A 15,934-nucleotide genomic window follows, 5' to 3' on the forward strand; every position below is an offset into this window, starting at 1 on the left:
CGCGCACTACTCTGGCGTTATCTTGTAGCAGGTTGCTGTCGCAGAGCATGTCTCGTGCGGCATCCTCAGCATACCACTCTCCTCCTCACACTTTCGCCATACTCTAGTTCTCCACGTTCCTTTTCGTTCTCGGTTACATTGAGGAACAATGGCGAGGGGCACCACAAAACCACAGGAGTGAGCGCTTATGAGCTGCACTCCAAAAAAACACAGTTGGAACGCCTGTGGTACTTGATTCCCCACCAGTTGGATAATGTAATGTTGCGTAAATAAACAAGTCACAAAACACGGTAAGAATCTTGAGCCTTGTTCAATCCCGCTCACTCTTCTGTGGTGGAAAAATGGTAACTGGAACGTTCACACTGTTCTCATCAATCAAGATTTGGCTTCTTTTTGCCCCATCTTATCCAACAGGCCCACAAAATGTGCACAAGCTGAACTGGAAAACAAAAGTTGTTCAGAAACTTTTATCATAAAGGACCATACACAGTGCATGACTGCCATCTTACCAGCCAATCTTGAGCGAAAAGTGTACAAGAAGGTTGGCAGCTGCCATTCAAGTTAGATGATCAACAGCGTTGTTTCCACTAGAACTGAATGAACACTGCATGATGACTTGTGAGGCATCATGGAAAAACTCTGTTGTGGAGGACAACATGCACTCGTTTTAGCCTGGAAATCATGTGCAGAAGCGATGCATGTTTTTCATACTGGATTCTATTTTTCCCAGTACTTACGCTGCATTAACGCACTTCTGTTCTGTTATAAGCGGGAATATCTCTGTTCCAAACACATTCCCAAAGATTCTTTTCCTACGGGGTGCTGAAGAGGTGCTTCCTCCTACGGATCTGTCACTTCCAAGCAGTTTGCGTTCAGTACAACTGCATCTTCCCAAGCAGTGCTACAGTTTCGTGCCACTGGGAAAAGCCACTGTGTGGGTGGCAGTCCTGCTTCTACACGTGTAGCATGCAACCTTGCCACACCCAACTGCGGTACAGCTTTGGAGGGTTGAAGGCAACAAAACATACAGACTCACAGTTTCAAGAAATTAGCTACACAGATGGAAACAGGGACTAAGATGTTTCTCCGAGTGTTACATGGTTCAGGGCATCATCATCATCATCTGTTTGAGCTTACCTGAAGATGAAGGCCCCTTCCAGGTTCCCTCAGCTGTCTGTCTTTGTGATGCCATAGAGCGTTCTTTGCCTTCGAACTTCCTTGCTTCATCCATCCATCAAGTTAACCGTCCTCCCCTTCGTCCAGTCCTGTCTCCTGCTGCCCACTGTGTTACTCTAGTGGCCAACCCTTGTCACTTCTCCGCATGACGTGCCCAGGCCAAGTCTACTCCATCCTCCGCATTCATACCACGACATCTTCCACCCAAGTTTCCTCCCTGACCCAAGATGCTTATTTCTTATCCCTAAGTGCTACTCCTATCAGCCTTTTCTCCCCTGAACTGACCCATGTTTTCTTTCCAGGTGTTCAGTTAGACACCAAGTCACCACTGGCCATACGCAATGGTTGTACACCCATCTTTTCAGTGATACCCACTCTTCATTGTTTGAGCGTGTCAGGCACCATGTCACGTTAAATCTTGCACAGAGGTGAAAAGCGAAAGCGCCTTTGCACTGAAATTTCGGACCACATTAAACATCCCCGGGTGGTCGAGATTAATCCAGAACCCTCCACTACGATGCACTGCATGCCCAGGCATAGTTTCAGCACGTTAAATCCACAAAATTCGAAATTTTCTTTAGATCTCGCTATCGTAACAAGCTGCACTGCCTCCTCCCGTACAGCATCTCCCTGCGTACGTACAAGAAACGCACCCACCTGAACTGCTCCTTGTTGGTGATGGCCTCCAGATCCTTGAGGGCGCCCAGGACTGGAGCCGGGGGTTTCGCCTGCTGCTCGGGTGACAGAACGATGGCAGCCATCCTCTGCGCCCACATCCAGAGGGGAGGCCATCAGAAGGCCCCTCGTGCCTTTTTCGTTAGCGTTACTTCATAGACAGCATGCAAACAGATACCAGCCCGAGGAGTTTCGGGGAAGCACTTGGTTCCTGAGTCAAGCAAGGCTGTTAAGTCTCCCAAGTCGCCATTTCTGTCAAAAATGTGCCTTTCTCACAAAATGTGACAAGGGGCTCTCCAAAGGCAGCGTAGGACAACAGGGGATTTCACCTTGTTGCCAGTCCTCCTTCAGAATTCTTTGGGGACACACCAAACAGACCTGCATAAAGCCTGGAACTTTCCCAGCTTTGCAACACATCGGCTAGGGCTCATTTACAGCAAAATAAAACAATCAGAGGGATCAGAATTTCGAGACCATCGGTTGGTTGACATTGAAGAATCTAATTATTTGATTGGCTTTAGTTAGAGCACTGGCTCTAACTAAGTCATTGGCCAATCACCTCTGAGTGCCACTCTACGCATGTATGCACACCGGGCCCCACAATGTGCCGTACACTGCCTATATGGATGCGCACACCATAGCAGCAATCTTGGACCCTACAGTTCCAGCTGTAAGCGTTTGATTGCTGAAAGCACCGCTGAAGTGCCCGCCATGGATTCTCATGCATGCCCCTCTCAAATGAGGAGCCGTAGGACCGTGCTACTGGTATTCATTTGATTCCTCGCGCTACGGTGAAACGCCATAACCATCCACAACCACAGCAATGGGATGAACTGCTTTCCAGACCCAATGACACCCTTCCTTCCGAACCCAACACGGTACTTGCCAAGAGTAATGACAGTTTCTTCTTTGAGCCCCATGACGTGGCTTTCCACGTTGGCTTAAAAGAATTACGAAGGCTTCTGTTACAAAGAATCGCGACTGGCTAGGAGGAGCATGCAGTCCTCTCTGCCTCCCTACAGCAATAAAGCAAAGACGAGTCACTGCTTTGCAACAGGCAGCGTCTCAACTGACTTGTTCCGCGGTGGCTGGATACTGATGGTGTACCTAATTTGAAAGACCACGGGCTGATGTTTATGATGTGTGATGCCTTGAAGCAGGAGGTAACGTATTGTGCAACCCCATCAAAACGAGTCTCCTCCAATACTGCTCACAGAAGGGCTAGATTATCTCCATTGCTGCTGCTGCCTACAGCGCAATTGTGGATGCTTCCAAAAGTAACAAACTTTGCTTCTATCTGTCAAAGATATTGTGAAATAAGAAGAAGCAATGCATCGGTGAGCCCTCTTAGTAGTAATTAGGCAGCTTCTATTCTGGAGGGAGACGGGAAAAATACCTAACGAAAATTCTGCCACCAATCACCTCTCATTAAGCCGCTCATAAAACCGCAAGGCATCTCCTGTGAAAATAGGTGTTCTGCTATTTTTACAACACATCTCCAGAAATCGTAAAAGTGGAGGCCCGGAGTAACCTAACTTAACCAAACTGACCTTACATAACCTAAATTAATCCACCCCGACCGAACCTAAACCAGCCCAACTACACACACACACACACAAAAACCTATTCTACCCAGTCCTGCACATCAATCTCATAATAAATGTAAGAATGACCTGAATGCTGAAAAAATCGCCAACAAACCCTGATGACCGAAAACTTGTAAATTATAAAAAAGAACAAAAAATGTTCCTTTAGCTCGGGATTCGAACCGTGGTCTTCCTGTTTCAAAACAGGCCCACTGCTATGGGAACAACCTGCTGGAGGTGTTTTCGCGGGAGTATCTGTTCCTAGGATGTTCCAGCGTACTTTGCCAATCACAGGCGACTGCCGGGAGAAATTCGCTGCGGTGTTTTTACAGAGTGCCGGTAGAAACTACAAGCGGCTTTGGTACGCGTAACCGCGAAAGTGACACGCTTGCCGACTTCAATTTATGCATCAACGTTTCCTTATCAGTCTTTTGTTGGGTACACGAGGCTCCGATACTAGCGGCGTTTTCCAGGATTTTCGAAATTCCCGCTGGAAAACCGAACGTCGATTCGGAGGTTCCGGGATGACGCTGAGATTCTCCAAACGGTTTAACCGTCCAGGGGCGGAAGTTTCCTTAGCAAACTAATCGCGAAAAATCTGAACATGAAATTCCTTACCGCAGCAAATTTCCAAACAAAAGAAAAGGGAGCAATAAAAGGTACAGCGACTCTTGACAGGGTGATGAGGCAAAAACACTCGTTTCGCTTCGTGAGTTACCGCATGTTGTCTACTCGGTAAGCCTGCAGTAACGAACCTTCCAAGCGAGACCTTTAACTTCCCTAGTTACTGGCTCAAAGACGAAATCCCGTTCACTTCATCCCACCAGCAGTGAAGCAAGATCGACAAGTAATCGTTACGGCTTGTTTCTGAAGGTAGTAGGCACACGTCAAATAGCCCAAATGTTAGCAAAATCCTCTCGGAGGTGAATCTCTCACCGCGATCACCCGAAGGCGACCAACTCTGCGCGCCGGCATCAAAAGCGTACGAATGACATCTAACTGTGCAGACAGCAAAAGACAGCTAGCTGACTATGGTGCTGTACCTGTAAGCTTACATTTACTGTTACTTGACTATGCTCGCGTGTGGGGCGCGCGGAGGGACAAATAGGAGCGTTGTCTGTCGAGGAAGACAAAAACTCACTAGTCCAACCCGAACCTCAACAGCCATAGAAACAGCATCCCCGAACACCAACAGCCGCGTACTACGTTTGACGAAAACTCACCAGTGCGAGTCAACTGTTCGGATGTTTAAAAAATGCGAATTCTCGGGATCGCCACTTCCATCACCGACGGCAATGAACCCCGGCAAATCACCGTAGCATGTGTGGCATGGCCTGGGCGACTTTGGCGCGAAATCGTGTGTTACGTCATGACGTAAGAAAGTCACGTGCCTAAAAACAATCCGAGTGTAAGCAAATTTGATTCTATTTATAACGAAATAACTAGGCTCTTTAATTTTATGCAAAACTTTAGGCTGGATTTTACGAGTACGTTTTTTACAGCGTAAAATGTCCGCACTGAAGCCACAAAATCCAAATCCAACGAGATAGCCGTAGCCGCCACCGCTCGGCGGCTCGGCCCTCTTTGCGGGGCGTATGATTGGCGATCTTGCACGATGTGTTGGGGACGGGCAATCGTCGCGGCCAGTTTTAGTGTTTCTTTTCGTACCGACATCTGCGCAGATCTGTGTAGCAAGTAGCTGGTGTAGAAGCGCAGAATCAGTGCGTGAACGTTAGCAGCGCGATGTCCGATGCGCCGCAAGATGAGAAAGCGCAAGAGGTGAGTGGTGGGAGTGTGCCACCGATTGTCGCTTGTCGGCGTGATCCCAAAACGCACTTTATACAGGACAGAAGAGTTGAACTCTTGATCTCGTGCTCGTTTTTCCGCCGCCGCAGAGCCAGATCTGCGAGGTGCACATAACGGAGACGGAGCGTCGCTGCGCGGGTACCGTCATGCCGCTGCAGGATGTTTACGTTGCCTATCAAGTGGAGTCGGTGTGAGTACAGTACCGCCTGCTTCCGTTTTGATCGCAGTCCCCTTATCCCACCACTATTGTGCGATCTCTCTTGATAACCTGTTACCGGATACGTGACCGCAATCTGGATCACCCGCGAGCTACAGTAACTGAGAGGTTCGGCGTCGTACGCCTGCTGGCGCGGTTTCGATTTGCCGTTGTTGTGGTTCTGTGCGTGAGGTTTCGAAACTCGTTAAACAACCTCAGGTGGTATTCCGTCCTCCCCTTCCTCTGACCTTATAAACAACGTTTTTTTTTTCGTTTTTTTTCTTTTTTTTTTTTTTTTTTTACAAGTTGCAGGCCGTGGAGTCTGTGGGTGGGTTTGCGGCCGTTTCTATTTCACCTGAAATGTATATACCACGGGCTTGAACGCGTGAACAATCAGCTACAGTTTTTCTTTATTATTGCTGTCGTTACAGTGTGTACTTATTGTTTGCCGGACATCTCGTATGAATCAGCCGAGAGCATCGAACCTGTTGATGAATCATTGGTGGTTGATGCCACTGGCAAGCTATTTTGCTTCTGTGCTGGGTTGTGCCCCAGCATTTCAGCTGAACGCCTTCATTAAACATCGTTTTTTTACATGTGGGTCGGGCAGTTGTAAGTGGTACGGTTGCTCGTACTTCACCATCTCTGGCATCTATTTTCTAAAAGGAAAAAGAAACCGAGCTCTGCATTCAACGTATTCGTTTGTGTGTCTTCTTACTCACATTATCGCAAAACTGGTGCGCAGTACCAAAATGAATCAGCTTCACATTTCTCAATGTGTGCAATCTATGATACAAAAGTTACTTGGAAAACACTGACCCCGTGACACAAACATTCAATCATGAAAAAACTTTACCATCTCTTCCTAAAGAAAGTTGAGAGAAATGTGAAAGCTTCCTGGCATCAAAACTGCGTCAAAAGTTCATCGAAACCTTCGCTAAAAGTGCATCCAACTTTTGCTGAAAGGTTGTTCAATCAATCGTTGAACCTTTAAAGACCCAAATCGTAAACGAACAAAGAACCAATGCGATAATTTTTAGCGTACTAAGTTAATGCATCAATGACCAATCTAAATGTATACTGATACATGGTTTATACTATTGTACTTCTCCTTCATGATCGATGCATTGTTGCCTTATCTAGAAGAGTTCCTTTTTCTCGATTTTCGAGTAACCGTTTTGACACAATGGAAGCTTGGTTTCACGCACCGTGTGTACAGAGATCTTATCCGAGCTTTTCGGTCGACCAACCGGTTTATAGGGGAATGCATTCGTTTTTTGAAAGGATGCCATCAGTCCCTGAAAGTGTTCGCTTTAAAAAAGCTGTGCACATTTGCGTAGAACCACACCCCTACCACTTCAGTGCTCCTTGCATATCGGCAGGCTCTAGTGGCGTCACTTTCCTTACACTAAACAGGCCATTTTTTGCGGTAAATTTGTTTTTCTGTGCATTTTAGTGAAAGGACAGGAAGGAATACAGATTGTACTGCTAGATTTTAGTGGCAGTTAAAAAAAATGTCTTGGCGACTTTTCACATCATAGGTCGTGCTGTTTGTTTCCATCTGCACAGGCAGGCTTATAATGCGGAGTGCTGCTACAAATGATGCTCTTTTATTTTTTTACACAGTGCCTTTACATATGCTCGAAAAATTGCACTAATTTTTACAAATGCCCTAATTTACAAATATTTTGTGGGCAGCTCTAAAGTAGTTTTGCAAGTTCCAGGTTAGCCACTTGGAGCTCTGAACTTGAAACCTAAGTTTGGCACTTTGACAGCGACAGAGTGAAAGTGGAGCTAAACCTGCAGAATTGCCTCTTGAAACACAACATTGCTGTTTCCGTTTAAAGATGCACTTGTCACTTCTGTAGATCAGAATAACCGAGTATCCTATGCAGCCTCAAAGTTTCGATGCCAAGGTATCGGTAGATCTAAAATTGATGCTATTCATTGTGACTGGGGATAATCGCACTTCCTTTCACTATTAGGTGGGTAAGCAAAGAGTATATATATTATCACAATATATATATATCAGAGTCCCTCCACCCTGTAATGAAAGAAGTCCTGCAAAGCTGGCTGTCTCTTGGGATTCGCTATGTTGGTGTTTTGCTGCATCGGGGATTTGCTATGTTGAAGTATCAGGACAGTGGCGCAGTCTCTCTGTTACAGGCTAAGGACACACACAATTCCTGGGCAGAGACAATGATGTTTTACTACAGTGCAGCTACTCCAATCATAGTGCAGGCTTTGGCGCGCCCCACAGGTGGCCGCCGAAAAGCGGGCAACATTGTGCAGTTTCAGGGCATAAGGAGACTCTGCATGTGGCAAGCAGTATACTCGACTCACGAAAGAGGCGGCAGAAGTGAAGCGAAGTGTAAAGCAGGGCTGTAACCGTACTGCCTCTGTAGATAGCCGTGCTTCCCTGCACAGCGCACAATGGGAGAAGGCCAGCTTACAAAGACCAAGCTTACACAGATCCCCGCAATGTCGGCTTCACCTGCGATCACAGATGCATTGCTGGGGAGGCGTCTATCCAGGGTGACATGGGCCGTCTTGTATCAAAATATGGAGGCCGTAGGACGTCTTTTTATTTCTTGCGAATTTTTTTCGTATGCTGAAAATTGTTGGTCTGTGCTCGGTCTGTGACCAGAGACAATATGCTGGAGGCAGCTTCAGTGTAAAAAGGGTTGTGAGGCCATTGTTGCGATTACTACTTCCAATTTCCCATGCGGTAAACGGTATAGGGAGACATAAAGTGAGCCTCCTCTACTTTCTCTCTCATTTATTTCAACTTTTTTTCAAACAAAACGGGAACCATTTTGTGCCCTGTCACCAGCACTGCGTGATAATTAGCCTTGGTAGCTTTGATCCGCTTGCTAAGCAGTTGGTGGGTTGTTGTCAGGAGCTCTGGTTGGTGGCTTTTGACGGATCTTTTCCCGCTCCATGTGGCCAGTTCCATCTCATGCAGCTTGATTGCGAGTTTGTGTGATGGCCGCAGATGGTACCTTTCTCCCACATAGCTCGTATTACAAGGGCTTAGGCTTAGCACATCGTTATTGCTTTTAGAATGACCAGCATTTGTTTCCACTGACCATCTTGCGAGTGAGTGCATCTATGAGGTTTTTATAAAAAAACAATGTAATGTGATTAAGGCTTAAGAGGGTGTAGCAGCACCTCCAGCGACATCGCTAGATAGAGCGCCGCACCTTGCGCGGCAGCCCAAGCGACATGGCGGGACGGGCGCTCCCTGACTCGCAGACTCCTACTGCCGTCAAATCTCCTCTGCGAATAAATGTAGGGTCAGCCGCACGACTACATCGGCACCCACATTAATGGGGGAGCCCTGTAGCAGCAGCTCCAGCGACATCGCTAGATCGAGCGCCGCACCTCGCGCAGCAGCCCAAGCGACATGGCGGGACAGGCGCGGCCGCGTGAGCGCACGAGGACAGGGGGTCTCGCAGAGTTCCAACAAAATAGAATCTCCTTGTTCTTGCCGACGAACGGTGGTCCTGTCCAAGGGTCCTTTCTCTCGCCCGACATAGCGCCCTACAAGGGCTTCAGGGCAAACTATTCTTTTGTGCCACTTTTTGGTGACAGTCTCCAGTATGGCTCCCACAGCAGTACTATGTCTTGTTTCAATGCCGGCATGATTATGCAACATCGCCTCACCTGAGAGAATGCTGAAAGATGCAATAGCCATGAAAGGAAGTGCACTGGCCAAGCCAGTTACAAAGCAGCACAAATATTTGCTCCTTGCGTTGTTCCAACACCGGTCGAACAATTGCAGTGACATGTTCCCCTCTAGCATGTTTCATAAGGGACCCTTGTGATCGTTTCATCTGACCTGGGTGATGCAGAAGACTCACTTTAAAATGTTTCTGAGGAGTTTACAACAATGGTGGCCCTACCTCTCTATAGAGTTCTTACAATGTGGTATTGAACAGTGAAATGCAGAGCAGTGCCAGTTCACGGTGTGGCGTTAAACTGCCAACGAAATCAAGTTTTATGGGGAAGCTAGAGCTGAACGTTAAGCGAGTTTTACCTCTTTTCGTGTCATGGTTTGGGGGGGGGGGGGGGGGGGGGGGGTACCCGTGGTCCTCTGTACGTTTTTGTGCACCACAAGAACTGTTGCAAACCTGTGTTTGCTCCTTCCGAGCGAGCGAACCGAGGTAATCTTTTGAGTGCAAGATCGATACTCGTAGCGCTCGAGCTCAGATCTGAACTGCAAAGTGATGTGTGTTCTGTGTAGAGAGAGAGCGTTGATCCTCCTCTCCCCGTCCTCGTCTCCCCGTGCAGCATCTGTGAGCCGAGCAAGACCCCGTACATTGTGTGGCGGCGTTACCGGGACTTCGAGTACCTGCACGCCCATCTGCAGGACACGTACGGCTGCGTCATCATCCCTCCCCTGCCAGAGAAGAAGGTGCGCTGCACTCACTACACCCCAGTGTTTTGTGCTAGTGCGTATGCTGGGGGGGCGCCAGTGTCTGGCGTCATGTACCGCATAGGCACGTTCCACCTGTACTTAGTCTTATGCAAGTGTATATACTAGGGGGAAATGTGGCGCCAGTGTCTGCGGTCCTGTACTGTGTAGACACGTTCCACTTGTCCTTTGCATGGCTCACCAACAGGCTTAAAGTTTGCCCGAGGTTGCAAAAAAACAACACCCAATGTCATTGCAAAATACCGTTCAAAGTATTTTTTATCAATAAAAAATGGAGCTTCTAAAGATTTACTTTTCAGGTGTTTTTTAGAAGCTTTGAACGAGAAAAGAAATGTTACCCTGTTTTGTTGATTTTGGCTTCAGGAGCGAAATTAAGCCATGTGAAAAGCCAAGCCGAGTAGGAGAGGTACAATCCTATCTGCTACGGCGGCGCCCATGATGGCACGCAGCTGCAGCGGCAGGTTTCCCTCCGGTGTATGTTAGTACAAATATATGACTTGTACTTTCCACTGCATGGCACGTGTAACGAGGAGAGAAGGATGGCAAGTGGCACAGCATTTCCACTCTTTCCTGGTTCCCGTTGGCATTAGTACTTAGCGTCACTGGCACTCAGCGGTCTTGGGATGAGGGGCTAAATAAACTCTTGCTGCTAGTTTCCATGCACAATAGCAATCAGGTTGCTCATTCTGTTCGATTGCCAGCTGCTCTCTCTGTCCGTTATGGAGCAGCCCGCAAGCCCAAAGGCCAAAGAGTGTGGGTCGGTCATTCCTCAAAGGCAGCAGGAATCGAGCTGGGAAAGGCATCGTGGATTGATAATAATAATAATAATAATAATAATAATAATAATAATAATTTATTCACTGTACATATGCAAATACATGATACAGCCCGCATAAGCGTGTGGGGGTCGCTTGTGTGCATGGCTGGGCAGCCCAGCGAATCACAGTTTGTGATTGAACATAATAAATATACATATAGCCATTTACAACCAAGTACTAGATTTCCAACATAAGAAAACAAGCTCAATAAATGAGAACACGAGTGGGAACATACAAGACATGCGAACACACTGCAGTTAAGGAAGCTTCGCAAGAAAGGAAATAATACAATCGTTACATAAAGGAATACAAGCTGTGCTCAACCACTGTCGAAGCAAGCATTTCACTGTGGTGAAGTTAGGGATATTGGGGTCAAAGTGAAGCTTATTAAAATAAAATGGAATATAGAAGCGGCGACTTCTTTTACCGAAATTGGTGTACACACGAGGTAGGACGAATCGTTCAGTGTAACGTAGCGGCTTTACTTTAATGTTTACTACTTTGAATGAATCATCAAAATAATTTTTCATTATTACATCAAAAATACACTGCTGGTGCACAGACAACATGTCAAAGAAATACATAATTGATTGAAGATTGTAATCATGGTATCGCGTACCATACGCAAGGTTAACGGCAATTTTATTCAATATTCTGTTTATAACGTTTAATTTGTAAGGGGAAGCAAAACCATAAACAGTCAAACCATATTTGATAATAGACTCACCTAGACATTTGTACACCATTTTTCTAACGGAAACGTCACAGCACGACCTCAAAGAATACAAATATATACAAATCAAACGCAACCGTTTAGCCACCTCCTCAATTTGCAGACTCCAAGATAATGTGTCGTCAAAGATCAAACCAAGGTATTTAACGTTGTGTACAAGATCAAGTTCAGAGCACGAACAACCGAAACATTGAGTACCATGGAGAAAAACAGAGTAAGTCGGCGCTGGGGCTTTATGCGGGCTATGAAAACATAATAACTTTGTTTTTGATGTGTTAACAAAAATACTATTTATGTTGAATCAGTCGACCAAACCTCCTTCTTTGATACCTCCATCTTTGCATGGGAGAGGAGAATTTTTTGCGTTTTCATTTTAGATCGCTATACTCGCAGGGGGGATTTCTTACCAAAAGGAATGCACGAAAACTGGTGAGGAGCTAATGGCCAGCAGGAGACTGGGAAACAAATGCAGCAATAATTGGGGCACTGTGAAGGACCTGAATTGAAAGGATATTGAGGACGCTAGCATTAAACAATGACAGCTTTACAGTTGAACCCCTTTATAAGAGACACGTACCGGGGAGCAGTTTCTGTCTCTTATACGAGATGTCTCTTATAAGCAGGGAACCATGTTTTCACTTACTAATCAGACCAAAGTTCAATGTGGGCACCGTATGACTAAAATAAGCTCAAAGGAACGCTACAGCATGTTGCAAAAGATTCATTCTAATTATTGTTTGGTCCCAGAATTTATGAAACTTCGTTTGCTTCACGACTGTATTTACACTGTTTTTTACAACCGATTCCACAAGCTTTTTTTCCTTTCCTTGTTTGTGGAAGATGAATCGTAGATGTTGAGTTCACAAGCCTGATCAATAGCCAGAGCGCACAGCTTCTTCCGCTGTGTGCTCAGGCTATTCATTACGCTTGCAGGACTCAACATCTGCAGTGCTTCTTGATTCGGAGCTACGCGAGTGGGAGAGCCCGCATGTGTGATCGCGCTCCATTCAATGGATGGCAGTAAGCTTCAACCACTTCTGTCAGTTGCATTTCCACTGGCAGGGCTTCTCATTGTCATTTTATAGCTGACTGAACCACTGTGTGTTTGCTGAAGTTATAATAAATAGCGACTGCAGGTGTCTGTTGTCCCCCTGTGTTTCCACAATGGAAGCAACTACAATTAGTGACTGGTGGCACTGCATCTGAAGCTAAAATGTCTGTTACAAGCGAGATTATTGATTAAACTTCAAGGATGACTTGTCCCTTATAACCAATCTTCTACATCCGACGTCTGTTATAAAAGAGGTCGATTTAATGGGCAAGATAGGGCAGCCAACCATGTGGGTGAATAGTGTCTCTTATACCCATTTGTCTCTTACATCAGTGTCTCTTATAACGAGGTTCAACTGTATTTAGGCTTACTTTATCCAACAGTGAAATCAGCCACGCTGCTGCTTGTCGCACGAATAAAAATGGCTGCCGGCACTGGCTTGGCTTGGCTGTGCCAACGATCCGTTCTACTCCTGCAGTGTTGCCAGACATAGTACTCTCCTTACCAAAACAAACACACAAAAGCATATCAGGTGCCAACACCGTGAAAGTCCACTATTAACTGGTCAAAAGAATTTTCACCGAAAATTTAGTCTGTTGAAGCTGATAGTCTGCTATAGCCAGGTTCGTTATGAGCAGAGTGGACTCCACTTAAAATGCATGGAATCCAAACAAACCAACAGAAGTGGGCTGTTGTAACTGGAAGTCTGCTGTTTCGGGATCCACTGTAACGAGCGTGGACTGTACTTACAGCAGTCAACCAAGAACTCGTTGTAAGCAGCTTACATTGTCACATGCATCAGAGCCCCCGTGCCTCCCATTCATGCACAGTCGCCCTGTTCTTGCCGCGGCAGTGACTACCCTGTTCAATCTGTCTTCCAGTTCCTTTCAAGTGAAGAGCACTTTAGGTGCTCACCTTGTCGTCGTAGCTCGCTCGCTAGACCCAAGTAGAGCCACATGTCGTTCTGTCGTCGCAATGTCCCACAGAGGCTTCGAAAGCCAAGTGGTTTATATAGTCTTAATCATTCGAAACTCGTGATCCGCTGGCGCTTGTCATACATCTCCCCATTGTTTAGCGCAAAGAAATACGTTTGAGGCAAAATATGGTACATAATTAACTGGCAGCGCCCGCATTCATTTAGTTGTTGGGTTGGTTTTTACAATAGTCAGCAAAAAAAATGGCAGTGCAATGCTGGCATGTGCGGGAGGAAAAGCAAGCACAAAGAAAACAGGACTCCCGCTGGCGCAGTTTCAGGCAGGGTGAGCGTTAGTGTTGAAAGCGGGAAATTTGAATTGCATTGAGTGATAGCACTGAGTTTATGGATAACGGTGCAACAGCCAATTATGGCGAATCACTGCTGGGCTTTAATTTTTTTTAATAGTGGAGCTGTTTAAACTTGAGTTCCATCCACGCCTGGCTTCACTCAAAACTTGGTGCAGCAGAGTGGAGAAGAGGAGCATGCTAAGCCAAGAAGAATTGAGGAAAGTGGCGAGGGGGCAGGAAGCCCACGAACAGGTGTGGGGAATGCGTGCCTCAAGAAAAAAAAAATGGTTCCCATGGTCAGAATCACACCTGCGTCCCTTGTGTTATTAAACCAGCATCTATTTGATTGCACTATTATTGAATTGGAGCACTCAGCATTTCCTTTGCGGTTCGTAGTGTAGGCGTTGGCTGTGGACTGTGGCTGAGTTAAGTGGACTTTGGCAGTTCGGATCTTGGACTTTAGGAGGGTGGATTGTGCGTGGAAAACCATGGATGGTGCACGGAGCACGTCATCTTGTGTATTCCTTTTCTTGGTCAACGTCTTTTCCGCGCCTCTTTTCAAGATGAATCAACACCAACTCGCCCAACTTTCCATCCTGTTATCCTGTGAAAGCCGCGCTGTTTAGCCATCTTTTAACAAGCCATCTTTTCGCTTTTCTGATGGAGGTGATAAGCAAAAATGCCCGTGTGTATGAGATTTCGGCTCACATTAAAGATCTCCAGGGGGTCAAAATTAATCCGGAGCCCTCCACTCCGGCGCGCCTTATTGCCTGCGTTGCGTCGGCGTGTTAAATCCTACAATCAATCAAACAAGCACGCCATCTTTTAACCTTTTTTTAACCACCTTTTAACCATATTTTAACAAGCAGCAGTCCTAAGAAAAGCCAAGTTAAAGCTCGTGAAGACCACCAGCTCTGCTGTTTCCTCAGTCTTTGCATCTCAATTACGAAGGTGGGCAAATTGTTTCCCCCTGCCATTTGCTACCACCTCTAACTAACATGTACTAGTATCTTAAGGAAACGGGCCCGCATTTCAAGAAACGTGGTTTTGTTGCTTTGTTGCGTAGTTATCAATGTTGCTGTGTGAAAGGTTGCACATAGGGATGGTTATTTGGGAAATAACGAGTAACTCTTTTATATTTTGCGTTTACTTCATCGTTTTACTGGGGCTCCTAAAACAAACACCCAAAGTGGGAAGTCGGGCATTGGAAACGTGCCACATACCCCACGGGCAAGTTTCGAAAAAACAGTTGCTTTTGACACGGACGCAAACTCGTGATTCCATCCCAGCATGACCGTTTTGGATTCTTATGACCCTGTGCGAAAATTCTGCCACTTTGGTGACGAGCGAAAAGCAATGCCAATTGGCAGACACAAAGGTTCCTTAATACACACCAGTTGCGGAACTCTGCAGTTGGCCCCCTTCCCTGGGGCCAAGCAGGGGCAAATGGATCAACCTGCCATCTGTTGGCAGAAAGTGGAAGTAGTATGGTGCTGAAGCGCTTGCAGCTGCTGCCGTGAGTTGTGAAAGAAAAATGGTGGATACGCAGCAAGTAAACGTTACCTAATTTAACGTTTATTAATTTGAAAAGCAAGCTTTAGTTTACTGAATTTGGTTATTGAGTAAATGGTTAGCGAAGTCCAGTTTTTGTCCTGTGGGCACCACACAAATACATTAGCAAAGGTGTGGCTCGTGCCACCCGGATTCTGAAGCAGAGTTGTGCAACTGTTGTGTGTGTTGACCTCCGGACAGACGGTGAAGCGGCTCCTCTTCTTGTGCCTGTGCAGGCGCAGTTCCGCTGGCAGAAGCTGGCCACCAACACCCTGGACCCGGAGTTTGTCGAGAGGAGGAGGGCCAGCCTCGAGGTGGGGGCCTCTCAGATCCCTCTTTGCATCCCCCCCCCCCCCCTTGCTGTTCACCAAAACAACCAATCTGAGGGGGGCAAGTTGGTCTTTTGACATGACAATAGAATGCACGAAAAGCACCAGTCACTGAAAGAGAAGACACCGCTCAGTGCAGGATAGCAGACTGAGCTCATCTTTCATGCACATATACACTGTAGTATCTTGTCAACACATTGAAACAAACTGAAAACACATCTGAGCAGCTTCCAACCAGTCAGCCCACATCAAGACATCTGATTTCTTTACAAGACAAAGAGATCGAGGCAGCAGCATGCACATTGCCCACAT

At 46.5% G+C, this 15,934-nt stretch overlaps 2 protein-coding genes across 3 annotated transcripts in view; one reads left to right on the forward strand and one right to left on the reverse strand.

The window, feature by feature from the left end:
* The window catches only part of LOC144168959 (uncharacterized), a 143,684-nt gene extending 138,887 nt beyond the window's left edge, over window positions 1–4,797 (reverse strand). For both annotated transcript variants that reach the window (XM_077697960.1, XM_077697959.1), the window contains exons 1-2: window positions 4,661–4,797; window positions 1,834–1,940 (exon numbers count right to left, since the gene is read on the reverse strand). In XM_077697960.1, the coding sequence (XP_077554086.1) occupies window positions 1,834–1,937 (104 nt within the window). In that variant the 5' untranslated portion in view covers window positions 1,938–1,940; window positions 4,661–4,797. The remainder of the gene's footprint in view (window positions 1–1,833; window positions 1,941–4,660) is intronic.
* A 188-nt stretch (window positions 4,798–4,985) lies between these two features.
* LOC144168963 (sorting nexin-4-like) overlaps window positions 4,986–15,934 on the forward strand; it is a 38,374-nt gene continuing 27,425 nt past the window's right edge. The window contains exons 1-4 of the mRNA XM_077697965.1: window positions 4,986–5,216; window positions 5,333–5,433; window positions 9,733–9,856; window positions 15,530–15,607. Of these exons, the coding sequence (XP_077554091.1) occupies window positions 5,181–5,216; window positions 5,333–5,433; window positions 9,733–9,856; window positions 15,530–15,607 (339 nt within the window). The 5' untranslated portion in view covers window positions 4,986–5,180. The remainder of the gene's footprint in view (window positions 5,217–5,332; window positions 5,434–9,732; window positions 9,857–15,529; window positions 15,608–15,934) is intronic.

The sequence above is a fragment of the Haemaphysalis longicornis genome, unplaced genomic scaffold (genome assembly GCF_048455015.1).
Source record: "Haemaphysalis longicornis isolate Haplotype H1 unplaced genomic scaffold, Haemaphysalis longicornis Haplotype H1 scaffold_2, whole genome shotgun sequence".
NCBI classification, from domain to species: Eukaryota; Metazoa; Arthropoda; class Arachnida; order Ixodida; family Ixodidae; genus Haemaphysalis; species Haemaphysalis longicornis.